At 42.4% G+C, this 20,946-nt stretch overlaps 1 protein-coding gene across 1 annotated transcript in view; it reads left to right on the top strand.

Moving 5' to 3' along the window:
• Positions 1 to 20,946, top strand: part of ACOXL (acyl-CoA oxidase-like) — a 368,775-nt gene that overhangs the window by 152,153 nt on the left and 195,676 nt on the right. Inside the window, 1 exon segment of the mRNA XM_011980527.1 lies at positions 15,558 to 15,702. Coding sequence (XP_011835917.1) covers positions 15,558 to 15,702 — 145 coding nt within the window.

Raw genomic sequence — 20,946 nt, 5'->3', positions numbered from 1 at the left:
GGCATGGACAAAGACTTCATGACTAAAACACCAAAAGCAATGGCAACAAAAGCCAAAATTGACAAATGGGATCTAATTAAACTAAAGAGCTTTGGCACAGCAAAAGAAACTGTCATCAGAGTGAACAGGCAACCTATAGAATGAGAGACAATTTTTGCAATCTATCCATCTGACAATGGGCTAATATCCAGAATCTACAAAGAATTTAAACAAATTTAGAAGAAAAAAACAACCACATCAAAAAGTGGGTGAAGGATATGAACAGACACTTCTCAAAAGAAAACATTCATGCAGCCAACAAATATATGAAGAAAAAAAGCTCATCATCACTGGTCATTAGAGAAATGCAAATCAAAACCACAATGAGATACCATCTCACACCATTTAGAATGGCGATCATTAAAAGGTCAGAAAACAACAGATGCTGGAGAGGATGTGGAGGAATAGGAATACTTTTATGCTGTTGGTGGGAGTGTAAATTAATTCAATCATTGTGGAAGACAGTGTGGCAATTCCTCAAGGATCTAGAACCAGAAATACCATTTGACCCAGCAATCCCATTACTGGGTATATACCTAAAGGATTATAAATCATTCTACTATAAAGACACATGCACAGATATGTTTATTACGGCACTGTCCACAATAGCAAAGACTTGGAACCAATCCAAATGCCCATCAGTGGTAGACTAGATAAAGAAACTGTGGCATATATATACCACAGACTACTATGCAGCCATAAGAAAAGGATGAATTCATGTCCTTTGCAGGAATAGAGATGAAGCTGGAAACCATCATTCTCAGCAGACTAACACAGGAACAGAAAACCAAACATCGTGTGTTCTCACTTGTAAGTGGGAGTTGAACAATGAGAACACATGGACACAGGGAGGGGAACGTCACACACCAGGGCCTGTTGGGAGTGGGAGGGCAAGAGGAGGGATAGCATTAGGAGAAATACCTAATGTAGATGACGGGTTGATGGGTGCAGCAAATCACCATGGCACGTGTATACCTTTGTAACAAACCTGCACATTCTGCACATGTACCCCAGAACTTAAGCTATAATAGTAAAAAAAATCACACTTTGTGTTATATGGTTCTGTAGGTTTTGACAAGGACATAGAGTTGTTCCACTTCAGTATCAGACAAAATTGTCTACCACTTCAGTATCAAACAAAATTGTTCCACCTCCCCCCAAATTCCCTTGTGCTATCTCTTTATAGTTAACTCCTTCCCACAGTCTTACCCCCAGCAACCTGTATTTTATACTTATAGTTTTTCCTTATCTAGAATGTCATACACACAGAATTGTACAATATGTAGCCTTTTGAATCTACCTTCTTTCACTTAACAAAATGAATTTCAGATTCATCCATATCTTTGTGTGAGTCAATATTTTCCTACTTTTTATTGCTGAGTAGTATTCCATTGTACAGATGTACCACAGGCTATTTATCCATTTAACTGGTGAGGAACATGTAGGTTGTTTCTAGTTTTTACAATTATAAATAACTACTAAAAACTATTCTCAACAAGTTTTTGTGTGAATATAAGGTTTTGATTGACTAGGGCAAATACCTGTAAGTAGGACTGGTAGGTCAAGTGTTAAGTGTATGTTTAACTTTATAAGAAATTGCTAACGTGTTTTCCAAAGTGGTTGTATCATTTTGTGTTTTCATCAGTGATGTATAAGGGTGCAGTTGTCCTGCATCCTTGCCAGCCATTGTTATTGTCAGATTTCGTTTTGATTTTTATTTGTTTTCTGTCTTTCTGATAGTTGTCTCTAATAGTTTATAGTTTTACATTTTTATTACACTAATAACTAATAATGGTTAGTGTCTTTTCATATACTTATTTGCCATCTGTGTATCTTCTTTAGTGAAGTGTCTGTTCAGTTCTTTTATCAATTTTTCAGTTGAGTTGTTTGTTTTCTTGTTGAGTGCAAGAGTTCTTTGTAGGTTCTAAATAGACTTTTTGCATCATATTTTTATTTGCAAATGTTTTCTCCAAGTTTGTCACTTTTTTTTATTCTCTTAAGAGTGCCTTAATAAGAGCAATAGTTTTAAATTTTGGTTTGGTTCAATGGCTTAAAATTTTTTTTTTCTTGAAATTGGGTAGTGTCAGCTCTCTAATGTTGTTCTTTTTTGAGAATTGTTTTGGCTATTCTGTTTTTGGCCTTTGCTTATATATTTTAGAATCATCTTGTTAATACCTATGAAAAAGATAACTGATGTTTTTCTTGGGATAGTATTGACTTAGAAATCAAATTGGGGATAGTCTCCCTCTTAATATTGAGTCTTTCAATACATGAACACTGTATATCTTTTCATTTATTTAGATCTTCTTTGAGTTCTGTTTTGAAGTTTCCAACATACAAACCCTACTCATGTTTTATTATGTTGATACCCAAGCATTTTAGCTTTTTGAAGGTACGGTTTATTTCTAACATGTAGGAATACTGTTGACTTAGTTCTAGGAGCTTTTGTTGTGTAGATTTTAATAAACATAGGACTTTTCAGATTACCTAATTTTTTGAGTGCTTTTCAAATTTATTTTATCTAATTGGTCAAATTTATGGCGATAGTGTTGGTTGTAGCATTCCCTTTTCTTTTTAATGTCTGTGGGATCAGTACAATTTCTCCCCTTTCCTTCCTGATGTTTTATGTACTCTTTCCTTATCCCCACTGTTTTGTCTGTCTCATATCACTTTGGGTAGAGGCCTGTCAATTATGTTGCTTTTTCCATATTTTATGTGATTGATTTTCTCTACTTTTAATTTAAATTTCATTGCTACCTGCTCTGATCTTTATTTCTTTCCTTCTGCTTGCTTTAATTTGCTCTCTCTTGCTCTCTCTCTCTCCGTCTCTGTGTCTCTATATATCCATCCCCCTCTCTTAAGGTGAAAGGTTAGGTTACTGCTTTGAGACATTGCTTCTTGCCTAATATCATCAATCCACACTAAAATTTCTCTTTAAGCTTGGCTTTAGCTGCATCTTTCTCATTTTGATATGTTGCATTTTCATTTAGTTAAAAATAGTTTAAATTTCTCCTTAAGACTTACCTTTCCGCCCCCCAAATTATTTATAACTGCTGTCATGGTCCAATAACATCCTTTGTATGAATTTTATTCTTCGAAATGTATGGCTCAGTATAAATAGTGTTCTGTGTACACTTAAAACGGATGTGTATTTTGTTGTGGTTGGGAGGACAGTGTTATAAATGTCAATTAGGTCAAGTTGGTTAATTGTGCTCTGCAGATCGTATATATCGTTATTGGTTTTCTGCTTACTTGTTTTGTCAACGACTGCAAGAAGCAGGTTGGCATTTTCAGTTATAATTATGAATTTGTTTATTCTTTCAGTTTTATCCATTTTTTCCTCAAATATTTTAAGTTTTTTTTTTTTGGTGGTTGTTTTGGTGCATACACATGCAGGTTTATTTCTTCTTAGAGAATTGACTTCTTTGTCATTATATAATTTCTCTGTTGATCCCTGAAAGTATCCTAGTCCTGAAGTCTACTTTGTCATATTAATATAGTTACTCTGGGTTTCCTAAATGTTTTTATGGTATGTCTTTCTTCATACTTTTAACCTACCTGTATCATTACAGTGGGTTACTTGTAAACAGCATGTAATTGGGTCTTGCCTTTTTATCCAGTTTTACAATTTCTGCCTTTTAAATGGTTTGTTTAGACAGATTGCGTTTAAAGGGATTGCTGACATGTGTGGATTAAAATCTATCATATTGATAGCTGATTTTTAATTTTCTCCCCTTTAATGTTTTTTTCCATTTTTCTGCTTGCTCTTGATTGAGTTGAACCTAACTGTTTATTCCATTTTATCACTTTTATTGACTTATTTATACATTTAAAAAACATACTTTGATTGTTGACCCAAGGCTTACAATATACATCTTTAATAAATCATAGACTACCTTCAAATAATACTGTTCTATTTCCCAAGTAGTGTAAGAATCTTACACAGTGTATTCCCAATTCCTCCTTCCCAGCCTTTTTGCTATATATTACTTTTAACTCTAGGGTGTGTCTCAGGGATCCATCGTGTGTATATTAGCTCCCTAGGTGATTCTAATGAGCATTCATAGTTGAGAATCACAGGATCTTCTTAGGGAGCTTCCTAGCATGACCTGCAAACTTCACAAAGAGAAAACAGGCAACAGTGTTATATTATCATGAAAGTTTAAATCGGATCCAAATAACTTAATGATGAAACTGGAAAATTTTTCTTTTTTTTTTTCTTTTTTAAGACGGAGTCTCGCTCTGTCGCCCAGGCTGCAGTGCAGTGACCGGATCGCAGCTCACTGCAAGCTACGCCTCCCGGGTTCACGCCATTCTCCTGCCTCAGCCTCCCGAGTAGCTGGGACTACAGGCGCCCGCCACCTCGCCCGGCTAGTTTTTCGTATTTTCAGTAGAGACGGGGTTTCACCGTGTTAGCCAGGATGGTCTCGATCTCCTGACCTTCATATGCATGCCAAAGGAAAACAATTTCTTTCTTTGAGTTTTCCCCAGTGGGACTTGTAACTGTTACAGAGGCAGGACTCTGCATACATTTGCTTCTCAGTCAACTATTTACATGTTTGTGACACAGAAGTTATTAGACTACATAAGAAAGAGTTGCTATCTATTCTACATTTATAAATATGTATCTGTCATGTATTTATAACAAAAGTGTTACAGGTATTGACATGTTTCCTTTTTCTTCAGCTTTTTTAATATTTTGGCTTGATTTAAGCTTGATTTTGTAAGTGCTGTGTTACACTGTTAATGAAAATTAAAGTTTCTCTCGATCTTAATTAGACACTCTCCAAGTACCTGTATCAGAGACGTAGAGAAATGTCACAGTTCTAGCTTTAGGTTTCAAGGAAAGAAACAAGAGGTGATCAATAGAAATTAAGTAATTGATTAAAAAAAAGAACCCCAGAGCCCTTACCATGTGCCATTCATGAGTGCCACATTGAACAGGACAGATCGACACTTGCCTTCACCAGCTGTCAGTCTAATTGCCCCCAAGGATTTTCTAAATTTCTTGACTTGGGCCTCCTTGCACCCTCCATGGTCTCTGGCCCAGCTCATTGTCCCCATTGTATATCTGCAGCTTCTTTCCTTCCTTCCTGCTTCTTTCATTCCCTGTCTCCCCCCATCACAGTAGGGGGTTGACCCATGGAAAATCTGGTCATAGGAATCCCCAGGAAGGTAGTGTCCCAATTAGGGGAAAGAGGCTGCCTTTATTTTAACACAAGCCCAGGAAAAACTTGGCACATTCTGTGACAATATTTTGGTTTTCTAGTTTGTTCCTAGTTTAGTGTCCCTGCTACCTGTTTTCCAACTTGTAAGGAAATAGCTTCATAAAACTGGTTGAAACATGATAAAATTTTATGCTTACTACCTCCCCCCAACACACATCTTTTCTTTTTCTTTTTCTTTTTTTTCTCTACTAAGGGTGTCACATCTTGATATAGGGCCCATCTCCTAACTTTCCATGAATGTAGGCTGCCAGTCCATTGGTTTCAAGGTTCAGGGTCTGGGTAAGTGGAGGTTTGACTGGTTAGATGTTTATTCAATGCATTTGATCCTACCCAAGTGCAAGGAGAGTATACATCTTTAAGTGTACAGGTCTGGAGTTAGGTGAGCAGGAAATGGACAGTTTCCAGACTATCCTGAGTTCAAATCCCAGTCTCTCCACTTACCATCCTTATGAGCAATTACTTAAATTTTCTGGATGTGCATTCCCTCATTAGAAACAGAACGTGAGGCCTGGTGCAGTGGCATATGCCTGTCATCTCAGCACTTTGGGAGGCCGAGGGCAGAAGTTCGAGACCAACCTGGCCAACATGGTAAAACCCTATCCCTACTAAACATACAAAAAAATTAGCTGGGCGTGGTGGTGGGGGCCTATAATCCCAGCTACTCAGGAGGCTGAGGCAGGAGAATTGCTTGCACTCAGGAGTCAGAGGTTGCAGTGAGCCGAGAACCCACCATTGTCATCCAGCCTGGGTGACAAGAGTGAGACTCCATCTCAAAAAAAAAGAAAGAAAGAAAGAGAAACAGAGCATGAATGTCAGTACAGATATACCTCAGAGACATTGCAGGTTGGGTTCTAGACCACTGCAATAAAGTGAATATCACAATAACATAAGTCATAATTTTTTTGTTTCCCAGTGTATGTAAAAGTTATATTTACACTGTACTACAGCCTATTAAGTGTGCAACAGCATTATGTCTAAAAAATATACATACCCTTGTTAAAAATACTTTATGCTAAAAAATGCTAATGAGCATGTAAGCCTTCAGTGAGTTAATCTTTTTGCTGGTGGAGGGTCTTGACTTGATGTTGATGGCTGCTGACTGATCAGGTTGGTAATTGCTGAAGGCTGGGGTGGCTATGGCAGTACCGTAAGATGACAATGAAGTTTGCTGCCACAATTGACTCTTCCTTTCATGAAACATTTTTCTGTAGCATCTGATGCCATTTGGTAGCATTTTACCCACGGCAGAATTTTTTTCCAAAATTGAAGCCAATCCTTTCAAACCTTGCTGCTGCTTTTTCAACTAAGTTTACATGACCTTTTAAATCCTCTTTTGTTATTTCAACAATGTTCATAGCATTTTCACCAGGAGTAGATTCTGTCTCAAGAAACCACTTTCTTTGCTCATTCATAAGAAGCAACTCCTCATCTGTGAAAGTTTTATTATGAGATTGCAGCAATTCAGTCACATCTTCAGACTCCACTTCTAATTCTCATTCTCTAGCTGTTTCCACCATATCTGCAGTGACTTTCTCCACTGAAGTCTTGAACCCCTCAGAGTCATCCATGAGGGTTGGAACATCAACTTCTTCCAAACTTCTGCTAATGTTGGTATTTTGGCCTCCTCCCATGAATCACAAATGTTCTTAATGGCCCTTAGAATGGTGAGGAAGGTTTTCAATTTACCCACGTTCATAAGAAGAATCACTATCGATGACAGCCATAGCCTTATAAAATGTATTTAATAAATAACGAGATTTGAAAGTCAAAATTGCCCCTTGATCCATGGGCTGGAGAATGGTTGTTGTGTTAACAGGCATGAAAATGACATGTATCTCCTTGTACATCTCCCTCAGAGCTTCTAAGTGACCAGGTGCAATGTCAATGAGCAGTAACATTTTGAAAGAAATCCTTATTTCTGAGCATTAGTTCTCAACAACAGGCTTAAAATATTCAGTAAACTATGCTGTAAACAGATGTGCTATCAACCAGGTGCTGTTATTTCATTTCTAGAGCACAGGCAGAGTAAATTCAGTATAATTCTTGATGGCCTGAGGATTTTTGAAATAATAAATGAGCATTGGCTTCAACTGAAAGCCACTAGCTGCATTAGCTCCGAACAAGAGATTCTGTCTGTTCTTTGAAGTTTTAAATCAGGTACTGATGAAAGTCCTAGATGGAAACGTCTTCCAAGGCTGTTTCATCTACGCTGAAAATATGTTGTTGAGTGTAGCTACCATAATCACTGATTTTAGCTGGATCTTCTGGATAACTTGCTACTTAACTGTAGCTTCTACATCGGGACTTGCTACTTCACCTTGCAATTTTATGCTATAGAGATGGTGTCTTTCTTTAAAATTCAAGAACCAATTTAGCCTCAAACTTTCCTTCTGTAGCTTCCTCACTTCTCTAAGCCTTTGTAGAGTTGAAAAGAGTTATGACCTTGTTCTGGATTAGGCTTTGGCTTAAGGGAATGTTGTGATTGGTGTGATCTTCCATCCAGACCACTAAAACTTTCTCCATATCGGCAAAAGTCTGTTTTGCTTTCTTATCATTTGTGTGTTCACTGGAGTAGCACTTTTGATTTTCTTCAAGAACTTTTCCTTTGCATTCTTGGCCAACTCTTTGGCACGAGAGGCCTAACTTTCAGTCTTTCTCAGTTTTCAACATGCCTTCCTCACTGGGCTTCTAGCTTTCTTTCTTTCTTTCTTTTTTTTTTTTTTTAAGCATTTCTAGCTTTTGATCTAGAAAGACATATGACTCTTCCTTTCACTTGAACACTCAGAGGCCACTGTAGGGTTACTGGCCTAATTTCAACATAGTTGTGTCTCAGAGAATAGAGAGGCCTGAGGAGAGGGAGAGAGATGGGAGAATGGCAGGTCAGTGGAGCAGTCAGAACACACAATATTTACCAGTTAAGTTCACTGTCTTATTAATTGTTTTGGATGCTCCAAAACAATTACAATAGTAACATCAAAGATCACTGATGACAGATCACCATAACAGATATAATGATGATGAAAAAGTTTGAAATATTATGAGAATTACCAAAACATCACAAAGACACAAAGTGAATATGTCTTGTTAGAGAAAGGGCTCTGATAGACTTGCTCAGTGCAGGGTTGCCACAAGGCTCAAGTTTTAAAAAGTGCAATATCTGCAAAATGCAATTAAATGAGGTATTTCTGTACCTACTTTGGGTTGTCAAGGGATTAAATAACTTAACACATGAAATGGGCCTAAGACAGAGTCCGGCATATCATACGTGCTCCAGTGTGGCAGCAAGGAGCAGGCCCTCTGTGACCCTACTTTTGGGGTCCTAATCCTGATCTTGCCATTCGCTAATTGTATGACTTTGAGAAGGTTGCTGACATGCTGTGCCTCAGTTTCTCCATCTATAAAATAGGAATAATAATACCTGACTTAGAGGGTTATTAGAAGAATTGAATGAGTGAATATTTGAACATGCTTCGATTAGGGTCTGGAGGATAGTAAATGCCTGATAAATGTTAGCTGCTATTGCCATCCCCCCCAGGACCCTCAAACTTTCTATCCCTCCATCCCACCAATTACCACATTGTGATGATTTTTCCTCCTACATTGAAATTACTCAAAGCCTTCTTTCCCTGTCATGTCTCCCCGACCATGCCTGGTTGCACACTCCCTCCCCATTCAGCCTGGTCCTCTTCAAATCCGTTCTCCAGGAATCACCAGCCCTCTAGCTGAAATGAAATCTAAATTCCTGCTTGCCAGCTGCCGCCCTCCTGGGGCCTTCCAGCATCTTCTGTACTGGGTTATATTAGTTTGTTCTTTTGCTGCCACAAAGAGCTACCTCAGATTGGGTAATTTATGAAGAAAAGAGGTTTAATTGACTCATAGTTCCACAGGCCTAACAGGAAGCATGACAGGAAGGCCTCAGGAAACTTACAATCATGGTGGAAGGCAAAGGGGAAGCAATCACCTTTTTCATATGGCAGCAGGAGAGAGAAGGAGCAAAGGGGGAAGTGTCACACACCTTTAACCAACCAGATCTCGTGAGAACTCACTCACTATCACAAAAACAGCCAGGGGGAAGTCCACCCCCATGATTCAATCACCTCTCGCCAGGCCCCACCCCCAACACATGGGGATTACAGTTCAATTCAAGATGAGATTTGGGTGGGGGCACTGAGCCAAACCAAATCATGGGGCCAACTCAAGCTCCCACATGTGGCCCTGGGGTGCCTTCCACCTGCCGGGCCTTCCCACCTCCACCCCACCCCCACCTCTCTGTCCTCTACTGAGGACTCCACACCTGTCCTGTGCTCCTGCTGTGACCTTTCTTACAGACCTATTTCCCCTCACACTCTCGCTTCGCTCACCTGATAAGTTAATGCTTATCTTTTGAGACCCAGTTGAGGCTGCCAACTTCCCTAAGACACTCTCCCGGAGCCCCTTCTGGAATAAGGAGCCCCCATATAAGCTTCCTGGAGCAGCAGCCTGGGCCCGTCCTGTCATTGCACTGTTACTTTTGGTTTGTGATTATAAATTCTGTGAGCACAGAAGTTGTGGATCCTTAATTTGGCATCATCACACCTAGTAGTGTCTGTCTCTGCACAGGTTAATTCACCTACAAAATAGAATTGCCTTGTGTAACTACATCACACCTGGCTGTGGGGTTGCTTGGAGCTTTGCTTTTAAATCATTTGATCATCTTTGAAACATACATTTCTGAAGGGTCCATGAGGTAACTGGCCAAGGAAGCTGGGAGCTGATATCTCCCTTTGGAATCATCTAGTGGGATTTGCTACAGGGATGAATTTCCTAGCTTAGAAAATGGTTAACAGTTTTTAAAAATCAGTATTTTCAGTGCACCAGCCAAAGTGAGTATTTTAGGGTCTGCCTCTCCTCTTTATTCCAGGCCAAATGGGCAGCTCGTGCAGTCCAGGATGCATCTCAGGAAAGGAGGGGCCACAGCATTGTCCCTGCTGCTGTCTTTCAACTGGATTCACTTGTTCTCTTGGGCAATCTCCGTTTACCCAATACCTGTAATGGTAAAATTAAGAAAATAGCTAACACATATTCAAATGCTTGCCATTTACCAGGCACTGTCCTAAGATTTCATGTGTAGTAACTCATTTAATGTCTCAAGACAAATCAACAGGACAGAGATTTTTCTGTTTTTTTGATTAATGTTACAACAGCAGCTGAAATGATGCCTTGCACAAAGTTAGACTTTATGAATAATTGTTGAATAAATGAATGAGTGTAATAACCCTTCACAGTTTGCAGAAATTCACCAGTCTTCTCTGTTAAAAAATGAAGTTCAGGATAGTTAAGCACCTTGGACATTACTCATCCCTGCCATTTTTGCACTAGACTTTTAAAAATATGATTCTAATAGCTTATTGCCAAAAAGTCTAGTTTGGTCTTTTTATACAAAATAAACTTTTATAAATAGAATCTTGCCATCTCATTGACTTTTTGGTTTTAGATACATTGTGGTATTTCTCATGGATCTTACCATGATGGTGTGTTCTTGATATTGTTTGGCTGTGTCCCCACCCAAATCTCATCTTGAACTGTAGCTCCCATAATTCCCACGTGTTGTGGGAGGGACCCAGTGGGAGATAATTGAATCATGGGGCCAGTTTCCTCCATACTGTTCTCATGGTAGTGAATAAGTGTCATGAGATCTGACAGTTTTATAAGGGGAAACCCCTTTCATTTGTCTCCCATTGTCTTCTTGCCTGCCACAGTGTAAGACGTGCTTTTCACATTCTGCCATGATTTTGAGGCCTCCCCAGCCACATGGAACTGTGAGTCCATTAAACCTGTTTTTCTTTATAAATTACCTAGTCTTGTGTATGTCTTTATCAGTGGTGTGAAAACGGACTAATAGAGTAAATTGGTCCCAGGAGAGTGTTGTGCTGCTGTAAACGTAGCCAGTGACTTTAGAACTGGGTAACAGGCAGAGTTTGGAACAGTTTGGAGGGCTCAGAGGAAGAAAGGAAAATGGGGAAAAGTTTGGAACTTCCTAGAGACTTGTTAAAAGGGCTTTGACCAAAATGGTGATAATGATATGGACAATGAAATCCAGGCTGAGGTGGACTCAGATGGAGATGAAGAATTTGTTGGGAACTGGAGTAAAGGTGACTCTTTCTATGTTTTAGCAAAGAGACTGGTGGCATTTTGCCCCAGCCCTAGAGATATGTGGAACTTTGAAATTGAGGGAGATGATTTAGGGTATCTGGTGGAAGAAATGTCTAAGCAGCAAGGCATTCAAGAGATGACTTGGGTGCTGTTAAAAGCATTCTGTTTTAAAAGGGAAACAGAGTCTAAATGCTCAGAAAATTTGCATCCTGAAGATGCAATAGAAAAGAAAAACCCGTTTTCTGAGGAGAAATTCAAGCCTGCTGCAGGAATTTGCGTAAGTAATGGGAACCAAATGCTAATCCCCAAAACAATGGGGAAAATGTCTCCAGAGCATGTCAGAGACCTTTGCAGCAGCCCCTCCCATCACAAGTTGGGAGGCCTAGGAGGAAAAAATGGTTTCATGGGCCAGGCCCAGGGTCTTCCTGCTGTGTGCAGCCTAGGGACTTTGTGCCCTGCATCCCAGCTGCTTCAGGCTAAAAGGGGCCAAGTTACAGCTGGAGCCATGGCTTTAGAGGTACAAGCCCCTCTAAAGGGGGTAGTACCTTCCATGTGGCATTGAGCCTGCAGGTGCACAGAAGTCAAGAATTGAGGTTTGGAAACCTCTGCCTAGATTTCAGAGAATGTATGGAAATGCCTGGATGTCCAGGCATAAGTTTGCTGCAGGGGCGGGGCTTCTCATGGAGAACCTTTGCTAGGGTAATGTGGAAGGGAAATGTGGGGTTTAAGTCCCCACACAGAGTCCCCACTGGGGTACTGCCTAGTACAGCTGTGTCCTCCAGACCCCATAATGGTAGATCCACTGACAGCTTGCACCGTGCACTTGCTGCACTCACCACCAACTTGTGAAAGTAACTGGGGTGGGGAGCTGTATCCTGCAAATCCAGAGGAGCAGAGCTGCCCAAGACCATGGGAACCCACCTCTTGCATCAGTGTGACTTGGATGTGAGACAAAGAGTCAAAGGAGATCATTTTGGGGCTTTAAGATTTGATCACCCCACTAGATTTTGGACTTACAGGGCACCTGTAGCCCTTTGTTTTGGCCAATTTCTCCCATTTGGAACAGCTGTATTTACCCAGTGCCTGTACCACCATTGTATCTAGGAAGTAACTAACTTGCTTTTGATTTTACAGGCTCATAGGCAGAAGGGATTTGTTTTGACTTGCTTTGTCTCAGATGAGACTTTGGACTGTAAACTTTTGAGTTAATGCTGAAGTGACTTAAGACTTTGGGGGACTGTTGGGAAGGGATGATTGGTTTTGAAATGTGAGTACATGAGATTTGGGAGGAGGGGCCAGGTGTGGAATGATATGTTTTGGCTGTGTCCCCACCCAAATCTCATCTTGAATTGTAGCTCCCATAATTCCATGTGTTGTGGGAGGGACTCAGTGGGAGCTAATTGAATGATGTGGGCAGTTTCCCCTGTACTCTTTTTGTGGTAGTGAATAAGTCTCATGAGATCTGATTGTTTTACAAGGGGTTTCCCCTTTCACTTGGCTTTCATTCTCTCTCTTGCCTGCCATCATGTAAAACGTACCTTTTGCCTTCCACCATGATTGTGAGGCCTCCCCAGCTATGTGAAACTGTGAGTCTGTTAAACCTGTTTGCTTTATAAATTACCCAGTCTCAGGTATGTCTTTATTAGCAGTGTGAAAACAGACTAATACAGTTCTAACACTTTGTTTAATCTGTTCTTTGAATGGATGTAATCCATAAACAAATACCTTGCATTTCTTGAGACATCACCTATTAAATAAACATGTTTAGAAATGAGAAATAATCTTGCCTCCAGAATCCCTATTTCCTAATTTATATTTTGGGTCACCATGGGTTTCTCATATCAGATTTTCTTAAGACATGCTCCTCCTGTACTCTAAAACACACTGAACATGGAAGACTTCTCAGACTCCTTGGTTAAACAAATATAAGGGTACAACAAAGAATAAGAGCCACTGGTGCACCTCTCCATCTGGCAGCTGGAAGCTTGGCTGGGGTCTCTCACAATCCATTTCTTAAAGACTATTTGTTTCTTATTTCCCACCTATTTCCACCCATGGGGATTGGGGAGAGGTGGGGGTGGGTGTGATTGGAGAGATCAATGGGGAATCATGTATACGTTTTTTTAATGTCACAGCCTGGAGCATGGGTGATGATAATATAGCATAGATGAAAATGCCAAAAACTTGCTCAGGGCACTGACAGGAACATTGTTTATAATGAAAAGAGCATGCTATTTAGGAATAGAGAGGCCTGGGTTTAAATCCTAGCTCAACCCTAACACATGTGGGACCTTGACTTAGGTAGGTTTACCTCAGTTGAGCGTCAGTTTTCCCAACAACCCTATGAAATAGGAAATTATATCTCCATTTTACAGATGCAAATTCAAACCATAAGGAGATACCATTACATATACACTAGAATGACTAACATTAAAAAGACTGTAAAGACCAATTGTTGGCAGGAATGTAGAACAACTATAATTATTATACACCGCTGGGAGGAGTGTAAAATTGCATAACTACTTTGGAAAAATTATTTGGCAGGTTCTTAAAAAGTTTGAAATGCATCTACCATATGACTGAGCCATTTCACTTCAATATATTTTCTCAAGATAAATGAAGACATGTATTTTCTCTAAGAATTGTACATGAATTTTCCTAACAGTTTTATTTGCAATAGTCCCAAACTAGAAACAACCAAAATGTTCATCAACAAGTGAATGCATAAATGAATGTGATGAGTGCATTACATAGACTAGAGTACTACTAGCAATAAAACGGAACAACTACAAATACATATTGTAATGTGGATGAATTTCAAAACAGCATGCTGATTGAAAGAAGCAAGACAACACATACTCTGCAATTCAGTTTACTGAAAACACGTCTCATCTATAGTGTCAAAGAACAGATCAGTGGTTGCCTTGGGGTGGGAGTAAAGAAAGGAATGGACTGCAAAAGGATACGAGGCATTTTGTTCTGTAGCTTGATTGTGATGCTATTCTCATGGATGTGTGTACGGTTGTCAAAATTCTTCAAGTGGTGCACTTTGAATGAATGCATCATTGTAATATATTATTTCTCAATATTGTTGATTAGGGAAGAAGATAAGTTGTTTAAAGCAAAAATAGCCATGAGGTTTATAACACATGCAGAAGATATGTATCTATATATATAATATGTATATATATCTTTATATATAAAATCTCAACAGTAGCAAAGTGGATGGGGGAGTGGAATTGAGGTATACTTTATTGTTGTAAGGTACAGAATTTCCAAGGGAAGTGGAATTAAAAAGTTACAAATACAAGAGGCATGTGAAACTTTTTTTGTGTGTGTGGATAAAAGAGAATAATTTGGAACATGATCGTATGTGTGTAGACCAGAATAAGAGGAGAGTTGAGCCTAAGGGGCCACTTTGTGCAAGTCAAGGAGTGCCTAGACAGATGTCAGCGTGAGTAGTGAGGCCTGTAAATGGATTGGAAGAAAAGTAAATTTGAAAAGAAAGCAAAGGAGAGGTTTTCCAATGGGAGAGCGATGTGGTGGAGACTCATGGTTGCAGGTACAGTCATGGTGCAGGGTGACAGTTTTGACAGACCCATGAAGACTTTGGTAGACTTTGGAGAAGCAGGTTTAACCTTGAGGTCTACAACAGATGCCCACAAGCCTCTGCTATTCCTGTGGTTAGTGTTTGCAGGTATAAATTTTTTCGTTGTATTTCTTTTGACCTATTTGTCTTTGTATTTTGAGTGGCTTTCTTGTATAAAGCATCTAGCTGAATCTTGATTTTTTAAAAAATCATGTCTGACAATCTCCAAATTAAATAGTACTGTTTAAACCATTTGCACCTAATGTAGCTATCAACAAACATAGAGTTTTAGAATATTATCCTGCAACTTCTTCTCTATTTATCCCATATGTTATTTGTTCCCTTTTCCCTCTGCTCCTGTGTTTCATTGACTAATTGAATAATTTTTAGTATTCTGCAGGTAGTGTCTTAAATGTTATCTTTTAGTGACTATCTACAGTCTAAAATATGCATCATTGACATCATATTCTTTCCTCAAATAGCATTATAGCACTTCACAGATAATGCTCCTTCACACATGTGCTGGATGTACCGCCACTTCCATCACACGTCTCTGCTTTGTCCCGCAGGTATACCGGGGCCCTCGTGGATGAGGATGTCTTCCAGGGAAAGGAGCTGGTCAACAGTCACTCACTGCAGGCTCTGGTGGCGGCGCTGAAGGCCTACAGCACCTGGGAGAACATCTGCTGCCTGCAGGACTGCCGCAAGTGCATGGTGAGCCCCAAGGCCTGCAGCTCCTGCGGGTCCCCACGATACAACCCACCCTGGAGGGGCACTGTGGGGTGGGAAGAGAACACACTTCAGAGTTGAATAGAAATCCCAACTGCCCATGACTCCGGGTTCCTTCCTTACCAGCCTTGTAGTCTTGTGTGTCTCCCTCATATGATGCTGCCAGGACTGATAGAGAACATGTTTGTAAAATGCCTGCCTGGCCCATGGAGGCACGCAATAAACATCATGAAACTTGCTGAGGCAAAGGTAGTAGTAGACAGTATGGGAAAGGGCCACTGAAGGTTCAGATGATCAGAGCTCTGCTCCAATGTTTTAATCCCTTGGGGAGAACACAGGAAGTGACCCTGAGGGTTTCCCTCAGGACGCAGGAGGCAGAGCATTCAGAGACTTCCTGGTGTGTCCCCAGCCCCAGTCTCAGACTGGATTGTGCGGTGAGAAGCACAAGGTGTGAGTAATCTAATATTTGTATTTGAGGGAGTTGAAGGGGACTCTGAGAGCAGCTGGATCTATGTGCGACCGTGAGAACAGAGGCCCTGCAGGACTCTGCAGGTCTCCACAGGTGTCCACACCCATGTGAGGGTCCAGAGCCCATGACAAAGTGAACCCAAGTTGGGTGTCTGAGAGCAGGACATGTAGCATGAGGCTGTGGACCTGTGACGAGGTGGCACGGCAGAACTGCAGGATCAACTGTGCACTTCATTCGAATGCAGGCCAGATGTGGCAGCTACTGGAACTCCAGATCACACCCCCAGAGGAGAATGGAAAGAGGGAGCCCCTGTTGGTCTTTGGTCTGAATTTAATGCTGAACTTCATCGAATATTTGCTTAAAAACAGCACCTCTGAACGTGAAGGGGAAGACGAAGACCCATTCTCAGTAGAGAATGGGTCAAGGGCAAGTCAAGGGCAGCTGTAGAAAATAAAAAGGAAAGGATGAGTTTCTGGAAAGCCGATTCCCTGCCGTCCGTATGGAGCTAACGGACCGCACAGAGGGGCAACGGTGAAGAGGGGCTGAGCCTTCATAAGAGGCAGAGGTGCGGGCAGAGCCTGAGGGCCTCTCCCATGCGATCCATGGTGTTTGTCCACCTGAAAGCCAGTGTGATCATTTCTTTTAGGCGGCTGAGTGAAGATGTGTCCCTGATGATGATCGGGGGTGGGGCATGTCTGCTTCCTTCCTATGGCGATGTTGTGTGGGGTCCACATGGAAAAGAAAGGGAATGGAGAATAAAATAATAGCTGGCCTAGGGTGCAGCTGGCCAGGAGCTGAGGTCCTCCAAGGCAGCTGAGACAATGGCACGATGTGACTGTCCTTAGCTAAGGAGGGCCCTGCCAGGGGGCTGGTTTCTACCTGTGTCTCCAGGAGGTGGCTGTCCCTTCAATCCTCAGGCTGGGAGCCGCAGGGAACACAGCCCAGGGATTCGGGGGTAGAGTAAGAAAGTTAGGTCAGCAGGCGGGGGTATGACCTGAAGTGGCCCCGCAGGCAGGGGCAGCCCACACAGTGGGGGGTTGGGGCACTGCTGGGGGCCCTGAGCCCAGACACTGTGGCCTTGACAGGTGACTCAGCCTGCGGGCTCGCTCAGATCCCCCTGCAGGCTCCTGGTCCTCTGGGCTCCCGTGGCTCATTCCCTTTCTCACAGTTCACAGACAGGCAGGCCCAGGGGTATCTCAACCCCAGGCCTTCATAGCCTCTGCACAGAGACCCTCCTGTGCCCCTGTCATCCTAACCCTCGTCCTTCCGTCCTGGCCTCAGTGCTCATTCTGGGAGGCCATATTTCCCCTGGGTCCATGCTGAGCCCTGGCAGTGCCACCCGGAACAACCACCCTTGCCTGCTCTCCAGTGATCCAGCCTGTCATGTTCACCCGTGCTGCCGAGGACCACCTAGCAGTGCGGAAATGACCCCACACTGTTAGAGAAGACGCAGTCCATGCTGGAATGCCAGCTGCCCGGGCACGCTGCCTCACAGAGCTCTGCGCCCCGGAGCTCCTGAGCAACCTGGGGCAGAGGGCCCTAGAAGGCAAATGCTGTGTCCTCTGCTCACAGTATTTCTGACACCAGACGTGTGGCTTTTCCATAACAACCGGTTCTCTAATTCTCTGTGGACACCAATGGGGTGCTCTACGACAGTGGCCTCCCAACACTTTTGGCACCAAGGACTGGTTTCGCGGAAGACAATTTTTCCACGGATGGTTTTGGGGGTCGGGGGTGCGGGGTAGGGGAGATGTTTTTGGGATGAAACTGTTCTGCCTCAGATCCTCAGACTTTCGATTCTCATAAGGAGCGTGCAGCCTAGATCCCTCACGTGCACAGTTCACAATAGGGTTCGCGCTTCTGTGAGAATCTCATGGTGCCACTGAACTGACAGGAGGTGGAGCTCAGGCGGTCATGCTCGCTCCCACCACACCTCTTGCTGTGTGGCCTGGTTCCTAACAGGCCATAGTCTGGTACCAGTCCGTAGCCTGGGGACTGGGGAAACCTGCTCTACAATTTAATTTATTCTGACAACGACTACCTGGAGTGCATGCAGACTCCGCAGATTAAGGCCTCAGTTCCATAAGTCTTCCCCCACCTTTGGATGCTAGTCACCAATAATGCTTCTCTGAGTTACCTGCACTGTTATTATTATTATTGAAACAGGGTCTCACTGTCACACAAGCTGAAGTGTAGTGGCACAATCACAGCTCACTGTAGCCTTGAACTCCCGGGCTCAAGCAATCCTCCTTCCTCAGCCTCCCAAATAGCTAGGACTACAGGCACATACCACTACACCGGCTAATTTATTTTTTGTTGAGATGAGGATCTCACTATGTTGCCCAGACTGGTTTCGAACTCCTGGCCTCAAGTCATCCTCCCATCACACCCTCCCAAAGTGCTGGAATTACAGGTGTGAGTCATACCGTGGTCTACCCACACTTTTGCCTAACTTGTCTATAAATCAGGAGTTCCCATGACCCTCTCCTTAGGTTCAATAATTTGCTACAACAGCTCACAGTACTCAGGGAAACACTTAAATGTTTACTGGAAATAATTAAGGATACAGATAAACAGCCAGATAAAGAGATACATCGGCTGAGTCCAGAAGGTTCTGAGCACAGGAGCTTCTGTCCCTCTGGAGTTGGTGTGCACTGCTCTGCTTGGCACGAGGATGTGTTCAATAACCCTGGAAGCTCTCTGAACCACATATTTTAGGGATTTTTTTTTTTTTTTTGGAGATGGAGTCTCTCTGTGTTGCCCAGGCTGGAGTGCAATGGTGCAATCTCGGTTCGCTGCAGTCTCCGCCTCCTGGGTTAAAGCAATTCTCCTGCTTTAGCCTCCTGAGTAGCTGGGATTAAGGCATGTGCCACCATGCCCAGCTAATTTTTGTACTTTTAGTAGAGATGGGGTTTTACCATGTTGGTCAGGCTGTTCTCGAACTATTTTAGGGATTTTTATAGAGGTTCTATCACATAGGCATGATCCGTTATTAACTCAATCTCTAGCTCCTCTGACCTTCCTGGAGGATGGCAGGGGTTTCAGGGAGGGCGATAAAAGCTCTGAACTTCTAACCATGGCTTGGCATTTCTGATGACCAGCCCCCATCCAGAAGCTGTCCAGTAGCCCACTAGGAGTTGCCTCATTAGAACAAAAGATGCTCCAGCACCCAGGAAATTCCAAGAGGTTTAGGAACTCTGTGTCAGGAACTGGGGTCAAAGAGCAAATTTAGAACAAAGAATGCTTCTAGCATCCCTGTCACTCAGAAAATTACAAATGTTTTAGGAGCTCTGTGCCAGGAACCAGGGATGAAACAAAATGTACATTTCTTATTAGATCACAAAATCATGGCCCTGATTTCCATTTTTGTTCCTTCCCTTCTCCTCCCCACTCCCAATCCACTTGACACCTAGCATGGAGATATTTGTAGAGGCACAAATATTTGTTGAAAGAAAAGAATGAGCATCTTCTAATTGTTTTAAGCTCATATGCACACACGCTGCATCTTCTTCAGGCTGGAACTCCCTGGGAGTGAAGTGTGGACTTGAGTCTGGGGGCTACTGAGAGGAAACTGAAGACCATCTCTTTTTGTGGCTTGTAGGACTAGGCACATCTTGCTTCAAACAAATATATTTCAGCACACATTTACTGCCTTTGAAGCTAGTAATCCTGGGCATGACTTTGGGCCAGTTATTCCCACCCTATGCCTCAGTTTTTCCATACATAATGTGGAGATAACAAGCCTTCCCTTGTAGAGGTTGTGGGAGTTAAATTCTATGAGACAAAGAGCATAAAATGCTTAACACATGGACTCCAGAAGTAGGAGTTGATGTTTCCTTGATGTGCCCAGGCTGGGGATTTGGAGAAAAGACATACCACTTGGTCTCTTTTGCTTGCCATTGTACAAGGTAGACAGGTGGCTGCAGAGCCCAGCACGACGAGGCAGGCCCTGTGCAGCTGCAGGGGCTCGGAGTACTCAGTGTGAACTATGGAGGGTCCCCAAGCAGTGCCACTTGAGCAATTTAAGGAATGAGCAAGAGCCTTCCAGGTGGGGCTGGAGGACCTGCCAGGCAGGGGAACCTGAACGCAGGATGAGGGTGTGGGTGTCTGTGGTGCACTGAGGGACACCATGACAGGCATGGGCTGGGTCTCAGTGAGGGTGCAGGGGAGTAAAGGAATAAAGGGAAAAAGTGGGAACCAGACCTAGAGAAGGCCCTGAGCCTGTCTGCACAGCTGACTGTAGCAGGCATTATGTGGTGCCTTCAGGCCCCAGCACCACATGGTGCAGCTCATGGAGTACATGGAGGCTCAGCCTGCAGCACTGCAGCATGGTGCGTGGCACATATGGACACTTCATGTCAGCTATTCTCACTTACTTCCATTTTAAAAATGAGTAAACTGAGGCTAGACCATGAGGGCAGTGAGGGCAGGAACCAAGTCCTTGATCACTACAGCCTAAATCTGACTGTTGTGTAGAATATTCAGGAGGTAGCTGTGGACTGAGTGATGACCAGCTGACAGACAGATGGACAGACAGACCGATGTGCAGAGACATTGAATGAATGAATGAATGAATGAATGAGGAAGAAAGAAAAGGAAGAAAGGAAAGAAAGAAAGAAAAGAAAGAAAGGAAGGAAGAAGAAAAAGAAAGAAAGAGAAAAGAAAGAAAGAAAGAAAAGGAAGAAAGGAAGGAAGAAGAAAGAGAAAGAAAGAGGAAGAAAGAAAGAAAGAGAAAGAAAAAGAAGGAAAGAAAGAAAAGG

This window comes from Mandrillus leucophaeus, unplaced genomic scaffold (assembly GCF_000951045.1).
Source record: "Mandrillus leucophaeus isolate KB7577 unplaced genomic scaffold, Mleu.le_1.0 Scaffold214, whole genome shotgun sequence".
NCBI classification, from domain to species: Eukaryota; Metazoa; Chordata; class Mammalia; order Primates; family Cercopithecidae; genus Mandrillus; species Mandrillus leucophaeus.
This window is presented reverse-complemented; position numbering and strand designations above follow the sequence as displayed.